The sequence below is a fragment of the Macrotis lagotis genome, chromosome 1 (assembly GCF_037893015.1).
Source record: "Macrotis lagotis isolate mMagLag1 chromosome 1, bilby.v1.9.chrom.fasta, whole genome shotgun sequence".
In the NCBI taxonomy this organism is placed as follows: Eukaryota; Metazoa; Chordata; class Mammalia; order Peramelemorphia; family Peramelidae; genus Macrotis; species Macrotis lagotis.
In genome coordinates, this window is record NC_133658.1 from 227,412,180 (window position 1) to 227,429,409 (window position 17,230).

General features: G+C 36.3%; 1 protein-coding gene across 2 annotated transcripts in view; it reads left to right on the forward strand.

Moving 5' to 3' along the window:
• VIT (vitrin) overlaps positions 1 to 17,230 on the forward strand; it is a 148,150-nt gene that overhangs the window by 12,644 nt on the left and 118,276 nt on the right. For both annotated transcript variants that reach the window (XM_074209696.1, XM_074209697.1), the window contains exon 2: positions 5,608 to 5,677. In XM_074209696.1, the coding sequence (XP_074065797.1) occupies positions 5,626 to 5,677 (52 nt within the window). In that variant the 5' untranslated portion in view covers positions 5,608 to 5,625. The remainder of the gene's footprint in view (positions 1 to 5,607; positions 5,678 to 17,230) is intronic.

Here is a 17,230-nt window from a genome sequence, read left to right on the forward strand (position 1 = left end):
TGTTTTTGTTTTCTTCTTTGTATTTCAATATTTTACTAATACCCTTTTTTCTTCCTTTTCCCTACTTTTTCTTTCTTCCTTCCTCCCTTTGTTTGCATACTTCTCAAGCAATTAGTAAAGCTGACCTTCTCTAGAAGTTTATGAAAGAGAAAAAGAAATGGAGGGCAATAGTGTGATGCTTTAAGCTGTAATAGCTTAAAAGCTGTACTAAGATTTTAGGGGCATCTTGTATAGTCTAGCCATATTAAATAACTTGCTATTTCCCATACATGCTTCCATGTCTCTTATACAGAAAAATCTGTGGGTACTATTATTATCCCCATTTTACAGATGAGAAAACTGGGATAGAGAGAGAAGTTAAATAACTCACAGTTGTGTAACTGCTAAGTGTCTCTGGCACAATGGGGCTAAATGACTTGCCCAAGATCACACAACTAAGTAAGTATTAAATGTCTAAGGCTGGATGTGAACTCAGATCCTCCTGACACCAGGACTGCATCATCTAGCTGCCCTGGCAGGATTTTAATTAGAGTATTCTTGCCTCCAAGTCAGCTCTCTATTTACTACAATGCCTAGATGCCTTTATGCTTAATAATATTCCAATGTATTTTGCTATTAGTATACTTCTGATTTCCTGACTCAGTTGTCAGTTTCAAAGAAAATAAAAAAGATATTGTTCTAAACCTAAGCTGCAACTAAAGAAAAGAGTGGGATTCTATGAGGCAGAAGAAAGGAAGGAATATATTGTTTGGATCAGGGATGACTGGTACAAAAGCATTGGAAATGGAAGATGAAGAAAAATGTGTGATGAACAGAGACAAGGTCAGTTTGGCTGAATCATAGACCATAAGAGGGGGTGCTAACATCAATAAACGTGAAAAACATAGTATAGGATTGGGTTGTAAAAGATTTAAAAAAACTAACTAGAGTTCTTATTTTATCCTAGAGGCACATGAAACCACCAGTATTAGTCAAGTAAAGGAGGCACATTTTTGGATTATGTTTAATGAAAATTACTTTTGCAGTAGAGTATATGATAAACTGAAGTGGTGAAAGAATTGAGGCATGAAAACCAATTAGATGGTTATTGCAATAATCTAGGCAAAGCGTGATAAGGGGCTGAGAAAGGTAGTAAATGTGTGAATGGAAATAAGGAGAGAGAAAAAGAAAAGAAAGAATGTAGCAAAAAAAGAGTTTGTTGTTATGCTATCAATAGCCTCAGGTAATACCTCCAGGCAGCCATAGAAACTTAAGTCAATTCCTCATCAATCAAAGGTTTCATTTTTCCCTTAGATGATGCTAGCTGTGAGCTTGCAGTATCTCACAAGGGAAAGAAGCCTAGCAATAAGCTGCTTTTAGCTTGGCTGACCAAATGCCAGCAGTACACACCAAAGCAACTTTATAGCCATTTTGTCAAAAGCAACAAAACAGGCCACTAGTATGTCTCCCATATGTTTTCTCTCACCTTTCCCAATGCTGCTGGACAGGGCTGCACCACTTACTTGTCATTTCTATCACTCTTTCTACTAGAATTAAGTGTTGCAAGATACAAGTGATAACTTTTATGATAGTCATCCTCAGATTATCAGTTTTTCAATCGAAAAACAAGTGTGTTCAGCATATACAAAACAAAAAGTACAGTTCTTGACTTTCAGAAGTTTATGCCTATTTTAGAGAAAAGGTAAATGAAACAATAATAATGCATGAAAATGTAATTAAGTTAACTCTTCCTTCACATCTTATGTATGTCCCTACCTTTCCTTTCCCACTACCACACTCTAATTCCTGCCTTGGTGACTTCTCACCTAGTCTGCTACATACTCCTAAATGATCCCTTTGAGTCCAGTCTCTCTATATCTTCTACATTGATCCCCCAACTGACATTAGAAGATTCTTTTACTACTTTAACCATGTTCTCCTTCTTATTTCCCCCAAACCTTCAATACTTTCCTATTGTCTACACAATGATACAAACTCCTTATTTTGCTATTCAAGAATCTCTCTAATCTATATTCAACCTATCAGTCTACCTCTATCTCTCATTGTTCATCAAAAATGAACTCTCTGCCCAAAAAGAACCATTCTCTAAAGTCATCTTGTACTTTTCTACTTCATTCTATATCTTTCCTCTCTGGTTCTTCCATCTATGAAAACCCTGCCCATTATGCAAGGTTAGGCTCCAATTCCACCTCCTCCTGGACCATCCCAGCTTGTATTGTTAGTATTTTTTTTCTGTTTCTAGTTGGCTTCCTCCACTAAAATTCCACTCAAATACCTCAGCAAAGGATGATGGTGGCCATAGACTCAAGGCTATTTCAATAGAACAAAAGATCTGGCAGGTTCTACCAATCTACAGAAGATTTAGATCCTGGTCTAGCATGGTCTATATGTGTATCATCCAAAGACTAGCCTAGCTAAGTTGAGAAAAGACAGCAACAGAATGTTGGCTACCAAATGAATATATTATTGTAGTCACAGGAACTTAAGCCCCAGTCTCCTAAGACAGGGAGAAATGATGATTTGTGTTGATAGAATGATAAGTTCTCATGTCATTAAAATATTAAGTATTAGATCAATATTTTTCAAAGGGTGTTTGTTGCATAGCATTCTTAAAATTATGCCTTCAGTTGTATGAAGCTTAGAAACAGCCATCTGTGAGTCTCCCCTAAATGGTATGACACATGTATTTATAATCACTTGTACACGAGTCTTCTTATTCTCCTATAATATGTGATTATTTCTCTCAACAAAGAACAATCTTGGGCTATGAGCAAAAAAAAATCAGAATCACTGTGTGAGATATCACATTTCCAAGGATATTTTAAATTCTATTTGGCATCCCCTGTCCTTACCAAATGCTAACAGTGCCTTGGACAAAATAGGTCCTCATTAAATATTTATTGTTACCAGGCACTCTATTTTTCTCTCTTCCCCCCCCCATATATTTAGTTGTTGTTGCTAAATTGTGTAGCATTAGCTAAATCCATCCTAGGATTGAATTTGCATGTTTGCAGCACACCACTTTGTTAATCTCTGTTGTTCTTTATGGGTATTTTTTAAGTCAAAACCAACTCAGAATATGAATTATTACAACATGTATCCCACCAATTATTTCATAGTATTTCACAAAATCATAAAATCCCAGTTGACAGAGGTATCTGAACAAAAATCCTATCCTAATATAAATAGTAAGAAGTCATCCACTCTCCGTTTGAAAACCACTGTGAAGAAAGACCAGGGCTGAAACCAGAGAAAAATGGGACTTTGAAACAAGACATCAATATCCAGAGGTGGTGGAAGAAACTTCCTCCTGGAGAAAGTATGCTGCCTCACACAGTGACCACCCATCCTCATACTTCACCTCAAGATCGCCACCCAGCCACTGTCCTCCTTAGGATGCTGAGACACTTCCCTTTGTCTAATTTCTCCCCTTCCTCATGACCCAGTGGAGACCAGAAGTAGACTACTATCTGCAAATATGGTCAGACTGTCCTCAGGGTGACTATTACCAGAATGCCCCTACTCTAACCATACATACAGCCATAACAGTTTTACTTTACTTCCAAGTGAAAAAAATTTCTCCTTATTGCTTTACTCACTATATCCCATTCCATTTTGGAGCAGGTCAGCAATCGCTGTTTATCAATTATAATTGGCTACCTTCTCCCTAACCTTAGAAATAAATAAGAATGGAAACTTTTCACATATTTTGAAGGGCATATTTCCATTTGATGTGTCTGTACAAAGAAACAAGTAAACTAAACAATTTATAATGAGATAGAATCCTGCAAACATTCTGATTGCACCAAGCACAGTGGTCCTGGTCAGGTTCCATCACTGGTGACTCAGTATACTGATGTTATCTCCTCAGGACTGAGAGAATATCCTGGAATCCTATTTATTTTTAATGTGTCCATCTAGTACATGAAATATCAAATTCCATTTCCAAGTTACATATTGAAATCCCAGGGGTTTTAGTAGAACTTGCAACTGGGCCATTTAAGTAGAAAGAAAGTAGAAAGAAAACTTTTCCAAAGGAATCTCTCTCTCTCTCTCTCTCTCTCTCTCTCTCTCTCTCTCTCTCTCTCTCTCTCTCTCTCTCCTTTCTCTCTAATATATATAATATGATATATGTTCTTGCATAATATTTAGATTTTTCTTTTGATTCAAAATTCCATTTCCTAGAGGAAAGGATAATATCACTAATAAAGGAAAGATATTTACCATGTTTATCAGCAGAAGTAGATTAGGGATAGAAAGGAACCAGGGTAAGGGTAAGGGAGAATTGGGCCTATAGAATTTATTTTAAAGGTAAGTTGAAATTATGTATATAAATACAAGTTTCTTAGATTAATGAAGTCACATGAGAAATACATTACAATTAAGATTTTTTACAAAGCACGTCACATTTCTCTATATTGCATTGAATCCCAAGGCAGATTTTAATGACTTCATGTATACTTTGAGTATACTTAAAGTACATTAACTAGTCATACTTAACTGATGATTACTAACCTTCTTCAGGGACAGATTCAGTGTAAAAAAATAAATCATAGCACTTTAGAGCCAGAATTCTCTCATTTCACAAATGAAGAGCCTGAGCATCAGAGAGATACAAGACCAATACTTTGCCCAATGTCCCACATCTAGTCAGTATCTGAGCCATGATTAGAACTCCATTTTTGTAGACTCACAAACTAGTTGACAATAGAAGTGTAAATGCAAGTATAATCTAAGGAAGATCCCTTAATCTATTCTCTAAATCTGTGATCCTATCATATTACTAATTTTCTGGTTTTTGATTCATAGATATTTATAATATCTACATGATAATAACTGATACAAACTTACAAAGTTCTTAATCTATATCTACATCTATATCTATATTATTTAATTTGATCTTCACAATGACCTTGTAATGTGGGGACTGTTGTAAAAATGAGAAAATTAAGGCTGAGTGTTCCAGTGACTTGGTTGTCCTATTTCTTGCAACTAGGGTCAGAGGCAGAATAGGATCAAGGTCTTCCCAACTTTAAGTCCAACACTAACCCCTGCCTTGTGTCACCTGCCCTTAAATAAATATAGGTATGGCATACATAAGGCGTGGCAAAGGTTCAAGGAATCCTTAGTTCAGAGCTAGGAGGACCAATTAATATGGAAAAAAAATGGAAGTCTACTCAAAAGCAAATACATTTGCTAACCAATAACTCCTCCAGGGCTGGCAACTCTCAAGATAGAACCCTAAGATGCTCCCAGAAATAAGCACAGCATCTGACTGGCTTATTTCCAAACCTGGTCTGGTATTTTGCTGAGATTGACTTTTTCCACTATCTCATTGTTTGGTCAAGGAAAGGACAGGGACCCAAAAGAAGTGGCAAAGAGGCTGATGGCTCCAGTTGGCTTTTCTAGCTTAGGGTAACTATAGTGTGTGCCAGAAACACAGGCCATCTGTTATCTCAGCATGGCATGTACAGGAGGACACAACTTGGGATCCTGGGGCTCCAGAGGACAATGTAGAGTGATATAGCTGATTCTCTATCATTAAGTGAGCTGAAACTCAGAAGTTTTGGCTGAAATGTTATGGTGTTATTGTTTCTTCCTCTCCAGGGTGCTATTCTGATATTTATGGGAATTGCTGTTCTCGCTATGAAGGCATCTGTTATTGAAATGTTCCTTGGTAAGTACTTTTATGTGTGTATCTGGATACACTCATAACATTTTCCTAAGAACAGAGGGAAAAAAACAAGCCAAAAAAGTTTTTAAACTAAAAAATATTGCATAAACACTATTATAAGTCTTTTCAAGATAAACTTTTTGGGAGAAAGATATAAAAGAGAATGTTAACTGCATTTTTTTTATTACTTTTATGTGCTATTCATTGACCTATCCAGAAACACAGAGTCATAGTTGCTGATTGGTTACTTGATTGCCTGGTCTCTAATTTAGTTCAGCTAGGTTCAGTTCTAAGTTCCCTTTTACTCCCAATTCAGAGGTTTTCTTATTTACAAGGATGCACCCACCATTCAGGAAATATTTTTTAAGAACCTACTATGTAGTAGACACTAAAAGACAAGCTAGGCTGAGCCATCTCTGGACATAGACACTGAAAGACAAGCTAGGCAGAGCCATCTATGGACATAACAGCCTACTGGGCTGTGAATAGAGTGCCAGACCTAGACACAAGGAAGATATCTTCCTGAATTCAAATCTGGCCTTGGATAGTACTCCTTGTATGACCCTAGGCAAGTCAATTAACTCTATTTGCTTCAGGGTATAAATAAGCTTTAGAAGGAAAAGGCAAACCATTCTAGTATTTTTTCCAAGAAAAGTCCAAATGGCTTACCTGAAAAACTCCTGAATGACAAAATATCACCATCCTCATGGAGTTTATGTACTACTTGGAAGAAACAATATATACAGAGAAGCAGGACCTGAGTTAAAAAAAAAAACCTGACCCCCCTATTTACCAATTCCCGTATTTAAAATAAAGGGAATGGACTAGATGATACTATGACATGTACCATAAAGCAGAGAATTAATGTTTTTGCAGTCTGTCCCCCATGCCTGGAGTGCATTTATTCCTTAGCTCTCCCTTTTAAGGTCCCCGAAATTCCTTTCCAACTCAGTGCCATCTTCTGCCTGAAGCCTTTCCTGATCCCCAAACTATCTTGATTTTGTTCTATATCTCTTCTGTATATACTTTTTTTTTAGTTTTTGCAAGGAAAATGGGGTTAAGTGGCTTGCCCAAGGCCACACAGCTAGGTAATTATTACGTGTCTGAGGTCGGATTTGAACTCAGGTACTCCTGACTCCAGTGCAGGTGCTCTATCCACTGTGCCACCTAGCTGCCCCTCTTCTGTATATACTTACGCATGAAGCATAAGGATACTTCCACTCTCCAATTTATGCAATCACAGATGGCCTAAGCAGTTGCATAGAACTACTTGATCAGTAATGTTAACTAGTTATGAATAAGTCCTTAACAAATTCGGGAGGAAAGAAGAAATTTGATCTTTGGATTGTGATAGATGAAAGTCATATGTCTTATGATTGGCTGAAAGAACCAGACAGACCTCTTGGCCTATGTATAACACAAGTCAGTGTAAAAAAATCTCCCAGTATGGTGGTAGTTGTTAGATCAGTAGTCAAATCCCATAGTGACAGACCACTGAGAGGTAATTGCTTTTGTGGTGAAGGGGAGGAAGGAGATCAAGTCCCCTCATCCCTCCAACACTTGTCCCTGGGATGGCTTCATAAATTTCAAAAGATCTGGAGTTTCCATCAGAATCCATAGAATTTCCCCGCTTGAAATGAGCATTGGCATCAGAAACTAAGAGAGACCTGAAGGACAAACTGGAAACATGAAGGAGAGGTCATATGAAGATTCTATTAAGGTACCAAGGCCTACTCTCTGGCCCAGCAGATAACTGTACCTAATGGAAACTTCATGGAGCTTCTACAAAGGGAGGAAAGTACTTTCAGTAAACAGAAACATTGAGTTTCTCCTTTGACTGCATATGAACTCTAAGTTTTAACTCACTCCCCAAGAACCTAGCATATACAAAGGGAAAGTTGCTTGCAGTTTGGGAAGAGGAAGTTTCTATAACAACTCTTTTTGCTATACCTGTTTAATAAGAGTGAATTCCTATTTTTACAGGCTAATTATGTCTGGCTTATAATCAATGGAGCAATATGTGCTTGGGGGTTTATGGGTAACAGTACTAGAGATCTTGGAACTTTCCCTATAACAATAAGGGATTAGTATTTAGTTCTCTGTGGAGTCCTAGATCACAAATAATACATACAGATATATATGTCTGCATGTATGCATTGTCTATACACCCCACACACACATTAGAATGTAAACCCCATAGAGATCGGGGACTAGGACACTTTTGTCTTTCTACCCCCAGCACTAAACATAATGACCATAGTCCATGTTTAATAAATGATTGAGGCAAAGGAGGGATTCAGACAAAGGGCTATAAGAATATTAGAAGTTAGATATCATTTTCAGCTAGCAGATATGAAATTAGAGGAGACTAGAAGGGCAATGAGATTCTGAAAGTTGGAGATAAAAAGAGAGTTCATCTAAGACATAGGGGAATAATCTGGTCAAAGGTAGAATATGGCATCCTGAATTTGGGGGACAGCTAATCTACTTTAGCTTAAACATAGAATGCACAAAGGAAAGGCTAAAGAAACTGAATACCAGGATAGAGGTGAAGGGAACTTATTCTGAGGGTCTACAGTAGGGACTAAGAAATGCAGAGGGTTCTCTTGGGCATCAAATAGTCAAAATATTCTAAGGCACCCACACCCTAGCTGTAGTCAGAAGACTTCCATTTCCATTTAACCTGAGAGAGTTATCTCAGCACCATACTGCCTGGCCAGCTCCCTTCCTTTTCAACTCTCACTGTTTCCTCTGTCCAAGCTTCCTCCCCAATGAAACTCTCTGCCAGGAGTGCCAGGGGCACCTTCTCCAAACTGCGAAATCCTAATTACTATCCTAGAGCACTGAATCAGGTATCTTTCTAAATATATCTGAAAGGTGAGCAAGAACCTGGGGCTCAGGCTTCACAGTTTAACCTGGGACTAGCCCATTTTATTAAACAAACAGGTACTGGCAGCAAACCAATGATTAATTTGGACAACAAAAGCAAAATCTATCACCTGACCTTTTTAGAAATGTTTGCTTTTCTTCTTATTTAAAAATAATACTAAAAACACCATGCTCACATACCTTGTAGTCATTCACCCAGGAAACTTTGCAAGTTTCCCCCCTGGCATTTCTCATTGGTCTCCTGCAACTCTGAAAAATTAACACCTAATTTCACTTCTTAATGCTTTTAGTCGCTAATTTCTGACAAAAGAGAGATAGAAGGAAATAATTCTGATCATTTGGTGGGGGTTTTTTAAAAGGCTTTAAGAGTCTAATAAATGTGATCACTCTACAATTATATTCCACAATAATCAAAACAAAAAAAATAGGATACCTCTGCTTTCCTTTTTGCTTACATGCACTCAGTCATCTCCCACCGCTCAGGCTGTCTTTCCTGACTTCTTTCTTCCTTTCTCCCTTATCCCTACCCAGTCCAACCCCTGTTTACTTGATGCTAAGGTTGTGTCAAGATTAAATAAAGTACGAGAGAGAGGGAGACCAGAGTCCAGTTGTCCAAAATTCAAGTCTTTTTTAAGTGAATCTTTCAAATAAGAAAATAATACAATGGTTATTTTTGGAAATATTATAAAGGCCTATAACCTAGTATATTTGTGTGTATATGGCAAGAAGTTCTTTAAGAGATAGCTTAAGAGATATGAATATGGATTTGGAAGGCCAGCAAAATCATTTATAATTTTAAGGAAGCACAAGATTCAATTAATCCAACCCCCTAATTTTATAATAAGGAAACTAAAGTTCAGAGAGGTTGCGACTTGCCTGCCTTCAGATAATAGATGAACCATATGGCATTCTTTTCCAGGAGAAAAGGATAGATGGACTTTATAGTTGGAAGAGAACTTAGATATTATCTCGTCCACAAGCTGGGCCTGAAGGAAGTGATTAATATAACGCACTCTCTCCATTTTGGGAAATGTGGGGAATTTCAGGTGTGAACCATTTACATACAGTGTCATGCTCAAGTTTTTGTGTGTTCATTTTGCTGAATTGTTTTCCCTTGCACCATTTCTTTTTTAGTTTTTTCTTTTTAACAAAGAATAGCTCACTGAGTAATGAAGGGAGAAAACATGTACACTTACCCCTTCCACACAATGGTTTTACTATATTGTGGATTAGTATAATAAATTAAATAATAATTTTTTTTGGGGGGGGGAGTTTTGCAAAAGTCACAGACAATATCCAAAGGCCATCAGATGACAGAAAAAGTTTAGAAATTCAGAAATGCATAAAATACATATTTTATCATTTAATAAGACAATTATTCAGACTTCTTCTTGATACAAAGGGAGAAACAAATTTTACACAGATTTTTCAGATCACAGGGGGTGCCATACCCCTATTCTCCACAGTGTGGAAGGGATAGCCTTATTCTGATGTGAGATGTGGTGCAAGAATAAATGACAACAATAAAAATGAGAATAAATGAAGATGATCTCTAAAACCCTTTCTAGGTCTTATATTATCTAGTCTAGCTTTCTCATTTTAGAGATAAAAACACTTGTCTTTGAAGATTTAAAATAAAAGCAGAGCTGTTTCAATTTTGGCTCTGCAACTTACTATCTTGAACAAGTCACAACTTTCCTGAAGTTCAGTTTCTTCATCTGCAAAAGTGAGAGGATTGCACTCTTAGATGTCCCATGACATTTAAATCTTTGATCCTGTGATCAAACTGACTTTTCTTGTTCATTCCTTTCAGTTGTGTCAGACTCTTTGAAACCCTATTTGGGATTTTTTTGGCCAAGATATTGGAGTGATTTATCATTTCCTTCTCCAGTTCATTTTATAGATGAGGAAATTGAGGCAAACAGGGTTTAGTGACCTGTCCAGGATCACACAGCTACCAGTTTCTGATGCCAGTTTTGTGCTCAGGTCTTCCTGACTCCAGGTCTAAGATTCTATCCACCGCACCATTTAATGGACAGTTCATGCTAGTTATTAGCAAAGCCAAAGCTAGAATTTGCATCTTCTGATTCTAAATCTAGGATATTCACATCAGATTAGTGATGCTGCAAAGGATATTTAAGCATATTTAAGAGCTTAGACCTTCAAAATTACCACTCAGCATCCACTCTGATGTCACACAAAACTGTTGTTAACTGCTTAATAGATGTTTAATAAAATTAATGTCTATTAGATTTATATATTGTTCCTCAACATCCCTTCTAAATGCTAAAACACATAGAAATGTCATCAACTGAATGTTTAATAGATACTTATCAAAAATAGCATATATTTGCTTTATGTTGGTTAGGTTTATGGTCCATTTGAATTGATGGAAGGGTAAGTTTATAGCTGAAAGGGATGTGAGAAATGCTCTAGTACAAAACCTTGGTTTTACAGAGGAGGAATATAAGCATGAATGTCACTTTTCTTAAGCAATCCATGCCTTGGGATCCCTCCTATACGCAGTGTGTACAGTTATTGATGTTTGTTTTGTAAGCTTTTTATGAGGGAGCAATGGGATACAGTGGTAAGTTCATCATACAAGAAGTCAAAAAAACCTGAATTCTAGTACTGATACTTCCCCAATTAGCCCATAGAAAGTAACATGACATTCCAACTCTGGGCCTCATTTTCTTCATCTGTCAAATGAAGAAGTTAGTCCCTCCCCACCATCCAGTCTTCTCTTTTCTGAGTTAAGTATACCCAATTCTTTCAAATGATTCTCACATGGCATGAATTCAAGAATCTTTATTTACCCTGGTTGCCTTTTACTGGGCATTCTCCAGATTATCAGTGTCTTTCCTAAAGAATGATTCCCCAGAATTGAGTACAATAGTGCATATGTGGCAAAGTAGAATGGGATTGACACCTCGTTTCTCCAGAACCCAACACCAAATATAAGCAAAAACAATTCAGCTGTCATATCATACTATCGATCCATATTTGTATTAAAGACATTTATCATCTCCACTTTTTAATTTTCTTAATTTTTAAAAAGATTTTTCCTTTTATTTTTCTTTTTTCATTATCTCCATTTTTAACAAATTATGGATCTTAGCTCTAATTTATTATCTAAAATCATATATTTAGGGTTATAAGGAACATCTAGGCTTTATTCAGTTCAATTTTTTCATTTTATAGTTGAGGAAATTGAGCCCTGAGATGGTAAGTGACCTATAGTCACACAAGTAGTAAGAACCAAGGAAGAACCCAAGATCTTGTATCTCAGAATCTAGCATACCATACCTCACAACTCCAAATCTTTGATTATGAACATAACCAAATTGCCCTCTTCCTTCCATTGAGTCAATGATTTCAGAAAATAAGCAGTAGTAAGTCCCTCTTTGCTGCTAATACTTATGATAGCCTCATTATGACTAGTTTTTAATAATTTATTAAGTCATTCTAGATATATTTACTCTCTATTTCATTTTTCTAGGTTTTCTAGGCAGTGACCAAATAATATTCCTCTAATTTGAAGCCAGACACACACACACACACACACACACACACATACACACACACACACACAAACATATACAGACACACATACAGCCCCCTCTCTGTCATGAGTAGTGAGATTGCTTTCAGATGGGTCACTACTTTGAACCTTTCATTAAACACTAGCAACTCTATCACTGTTACATAGGCTCAGTTGGGACTCTTAGAAAAGGAAAAATTAGGCCAATTTCTTTTCATCCAAACTCCACATGCAATTCACCATCTCCAATTTAGCAAGAGACTTCTTATAGAGGAAGGATGAAAAAAAGATTTGCTCTAGGGCATGAGCACATTAGGAGACCATCCCTGGTCAGCTAGCTGCCTGAAGAGTGGTTTCAAAAGAATCTTTAATTAATAAGCCTCGATTGCTGAAGTCAGAGTCAACATTCCACCAAAAATAACAACCCAACTTACCACTAATGTTAAACTGAATCCAACCATGAGAATTTTCAACCTGGAGAAATTTCTGTGACAAAATATGAGGAATCCTGGGGGGTTGGAGGGGACAGAGGATCTTAATGAAAGCACTTTCAGTCTCGATGATAGTAAGACATGGAAATCACAGGTAACAGAAGTGCTCACAGAACCAGAATGACAGTTTTTTTTTCAGTGACCACAGAGATGGCAACTCATCTTCCCCCAAACTCTGGCATAATTTCACATGGTCAACTCCTTAAAAATTATTCTAGAAATATTCACTTAGTACTTGTTTCATTCAATCCACTCTGGAGTTCTGGATATATATATGTATATATAGCATTCATTCAATTTAATGCAGTAAATATTATAAAATGCTTACCATGTGCTAGACACTGAGGATAAAAGAAAATCAAACACATATTTTGCTCTAACATAACTTATGTGTGCCAGGGGCAAGACATTGGACATCTCTGGATCTCAGTTTCCTCATCGCTAAAAGAATTATGTTGAAATATATGTTCTCTAAGATCCCTTTCATCTCTAAATCTATAATCCAGTAATCTGATGGAAAATTCACATATCACCATAATAATAAGATAAGGGCAAAAGAGAGGTCCAGACAAAATGCTATTTGAGGGAGGCAGGTATTGTTTCCTTTTGGAGGAGATGGGGCAAGTAAAGTCAGGAAGGGCTTCTTGGCAATTGAATTGAGATTTAAAATGCCACAGTTGGAGATAAAGGGAAGAAAAAAACTAGCAGAAAGAGTACATGGAAGGGAATCCTATGATATAAGATTCAAAAAGTTAGTTGGGTGGTGGCTAGGTGGCGCAGTGGATGGAGCATCAGCCTTGGAGTCAGGAGTACCTGAGTTCAAATCCAGATTCAGACACTTAATAATTACCTGGCTGTGTGGCCTTGGGCAAGCCACATTTTTGCCTTGCCAAAAAAAAAAAAAAACCCTAAAAAAAAAGTTAGTTGGAATCAGACAGTGGAGGTTTCTGAATGTCAGGATCAAGAATATGTATGTATGGAATAGTGCCCAAAGGGCAATAAAACTGTACTGGCTCTTTGATCTAGCAAGATCACTGCTAGGTCTTTATCAGACATCCTCAAAAAAGGGAAAGGGACATATTTCTACAAAAAAAATTATTTATAGTAGCTTCTTTTATGGTAGCTAAGAATTGGAAATCAAGAGGATGTCTATCAGTTGAGGAATGGCTAAAAAAAGTTGTAGCATGTAATTGTGAAGGAATATTATTGTGCTATGAGAAATGTCAAACAGAATGATTTCAGAAAAACCTGGAAAGAAATGAACTAATGAAAAGTGAAGTGAGCAGAACCAGAAGAACAATGTACATAGTAATAGCAATATTGTACATTGAAGAACTATGACTAACTTGGCTATTTACAATGATCTAAGACAATCTCAAAGGACTCATGATGAAGTATACTATTCACTTCCAGAGAAAGAACTGATAGTCTGAATATATACTGAAGCATGATAATTTTCTTTCTTTCTTTTCTTTATTCCTTCTTTCTTTCCTTCCTTCCTTCTTTCTTTCTTTTATTCTTTTTTTTTTAGAATTTAAGTCTTCTTGTACAAAATGACTAATATGGAAATGTTTTACATGATTTCACAAATATAAAATACTTCAGATTGCTTGCTACCTCGGGATGGGGGGAGGGAAGATAGGGAAGAGGAGACAGAATTCGGAACTCAAAACTTTTTTTCCAATTACATGCAAAGATACAAGCACATAAATATAATCTTTCAATTTTACTTTCACCCTCATCTTAATCTCTAGTATCGTGATACATCTCTCTTCCTTCATCAACTTAAGCATCAGTTCTTTCCTTAATATTCTTCAGTATATGACACTCTTGACTGCTTCCTTACAGATAATCTATTTACCCATGGTTTCTATAATGTATTATCTTCTAACCTCTTTGACAGAGTCAATTCAATTTTTAAAAGCTTAGAGTTTGGAAGAAAAAATTAAGCAAAAGATATGTTTTTTCCAAAGACTAGATAAATAATAAATGTTTAAGTTGAATGGAAAATGGATTTTTATAATCCTCTTCATAGAGATACTAGTAAGATTGGATGAGATCCAAAATAATCTAGAACATTATTAAATTTTTGTGCTTAGTGGCACTTAAGAAATGGAAGTAATGATCACTTAGGGTCACCAGCTCAGGTCATGCAAGACTGAATTCATTTTTTTTCTTTGGCATGGCTACTTAATAAGAGTTAACATTTATATAGTACCTCCTATATACCAAACACTATGTTAAACACTTTACTTTGCACCCGTCTTGCCCAGGTTCATATAGCTAGTAAGTAACTGAGGTTAGATTTGAATTCAGGTCCTTCTTATTCTCAGGAATTCCTAAGGAATTCTATGCATAAAATTTCTGTTTCAGCAAATTACTTGCCAAAGTTGCATGCTACTTTCTTTATCTCTTAGCTTCTTTGGTTTCTTTCAAGGTTCACTTTTAATTTCATCTTTTATAGGAAGCCTTTATTGATCCTCTTAGTTGCCAGGGCATTTACCCCTACATTCCATGTATTCTGACTTTTGAAAAATCCATTTCTGTACCTTTTGCCTGTCCCCATTGGAATATAAGCTACTTGAGTGCAACATCTGTTTTTTTTTCTTTTCTTTGTATCCTCAGGCTTAGCACAAAGTAATTGCTTTATAAATTCTTGGTATTTGGTTGGCAGATTAGATTAATTCTGGTTAACTTCAAGAAGTGGAACCAGGAGCAGTGGATAGAAGTTATTGAGACAGAGATTTAGATTTGATATAAGTTTATGCTCAGCAATTAGAGCTGAGTAAAAATGAAATGAGCTACCTCAGCATAGGCTAAATGACTGCTTGTTGAAGAACAGAGCAAATAATAATTATTGTTCAAGTGAAAGTTGGTCTAGATGACCTTTGGGATCCCTTCCAGTTCTGTGATTCCTTGATTCTGCCATCATTAGAAGTCTTCTAGCAGAGATTCAATGATCTTTTGATGAGGAATGTTGCAGAGATACAGGTTAGACTTGATGATCTTCTAAATAACTTCAACTCTTAAGATTGTGTGACTAATTCTATGAGAAATTTATACATCTACCCTTTTCTGTCCCTCTACATTTCTCATTTCCTTTTCCCTCTACCTCTCCTATATTCTTTGCCCACCTCCCAAAACAGATATATATATGACAAGACTATAGCTCTAGGTGTATATACTACACATACTTCAATACCTACATTTCAAAGATCTATGATCACAGGAAGGTAGATCAACTATTAACCAATGTAACATGCAACACTCATAGTATGGAAGGTTTCAAAGATAGGAAACAAAAAAACTTTATCTTCTTCCAGTCAATCCTGGAATTAATCTCTCTGAACTCAATTCTATTAATCCTTAGATAATAGACATACAATCTACTCCAAGGCCCATCCATGAAGCCTTTCAACTTGGTAGGATGCACCAGAGTTTGTACTCTGTGAGCACAGATTTCAAGAAACCAATGTCATTTGTATGCCTCAATGAAGGATGAAAAGCAGCATCATTGACTGTCAGATTTATAATATTTCCAAACAAAGCACAGTTCTAAATCACAGGCAAGTTCAATGTCCATTTCAAAATGTACTTCTTCCTTAGTGTATTTCTTTCTATTCTCATTCAAGTCCCTTTAGAATAAAGTATAGAATAGCGACTACAGTGTTTTTCTCACACTAACATAACACACAGATAAGATGACTTCTGCTACTGCATTATGGATTTACTCTGGCCCCATTGTCTAAGGGTCAGGTGTATTACATTTCATTTTGCAGGATCCTAGAGCAGAGGTATAAAATAGAGCTGAATTCTTCCGTCAACACTCTTAAGTGCCACTTGAATCAGATAAAAATATAATGGAAAATTATTTAACAAAATAAAACATAATATTTTAAAACTAAGTCAATAAGCAGCCTGAATATTCTAGGTTTGGGGCCCTCATTTCTATGTGAGTTTTATACTACTGTCCTAGAGAGTTTGTTAGATCTTTTGTTCTCCATCATTGGCTAAAGTATCCAATAATTACACTCCTCTAATTTTAGGAGGCCAAACTTCTTAGGTCCATCTAACCATTCTATAGTCAGATTAGTTATTACAGAGAAATTTACTTCAAAGAGATAGTAAGAAAAACATAGTAATATTTTCCACTAACATCTTGCCATAATGCCCACTCCCTTTCCTCCCAAACACCAGTTTAGTCTCTGGGAATAGAAGGGATATTAGGCTAACAACTTAACTCAGATCCTACAATTTCATCAGTCCCAAGTCTGCTGTCCATTCCAACTTCCCAGAACCCTGACTTTTCAGGGTTTCCCTCTTGGTCTGGTGCCATATCAATCCTGAGCTTTTAAGTTTTCAGAGCCAGGACCTATTCTCTGCACTGAAACTGAAAAAGTTCAAACAATGAGGAAGTGTGTTTCATATGCATCAAGAAGACATGCCTGACATTTTAAATAAGGATAGTAATTTTTAAATGAAAAACAAAGGATAAACGGGCAAATTGTGATATTACAACATAGTCTCTAGAATTACTTTCTTGGGGGATCTATATATGGAGAAAAGTTATCCCTCCTTTGTGAGCAGTTTTTATGGTTTCTTGCATATGAAGTTACATAAATAATGAAATAAAGC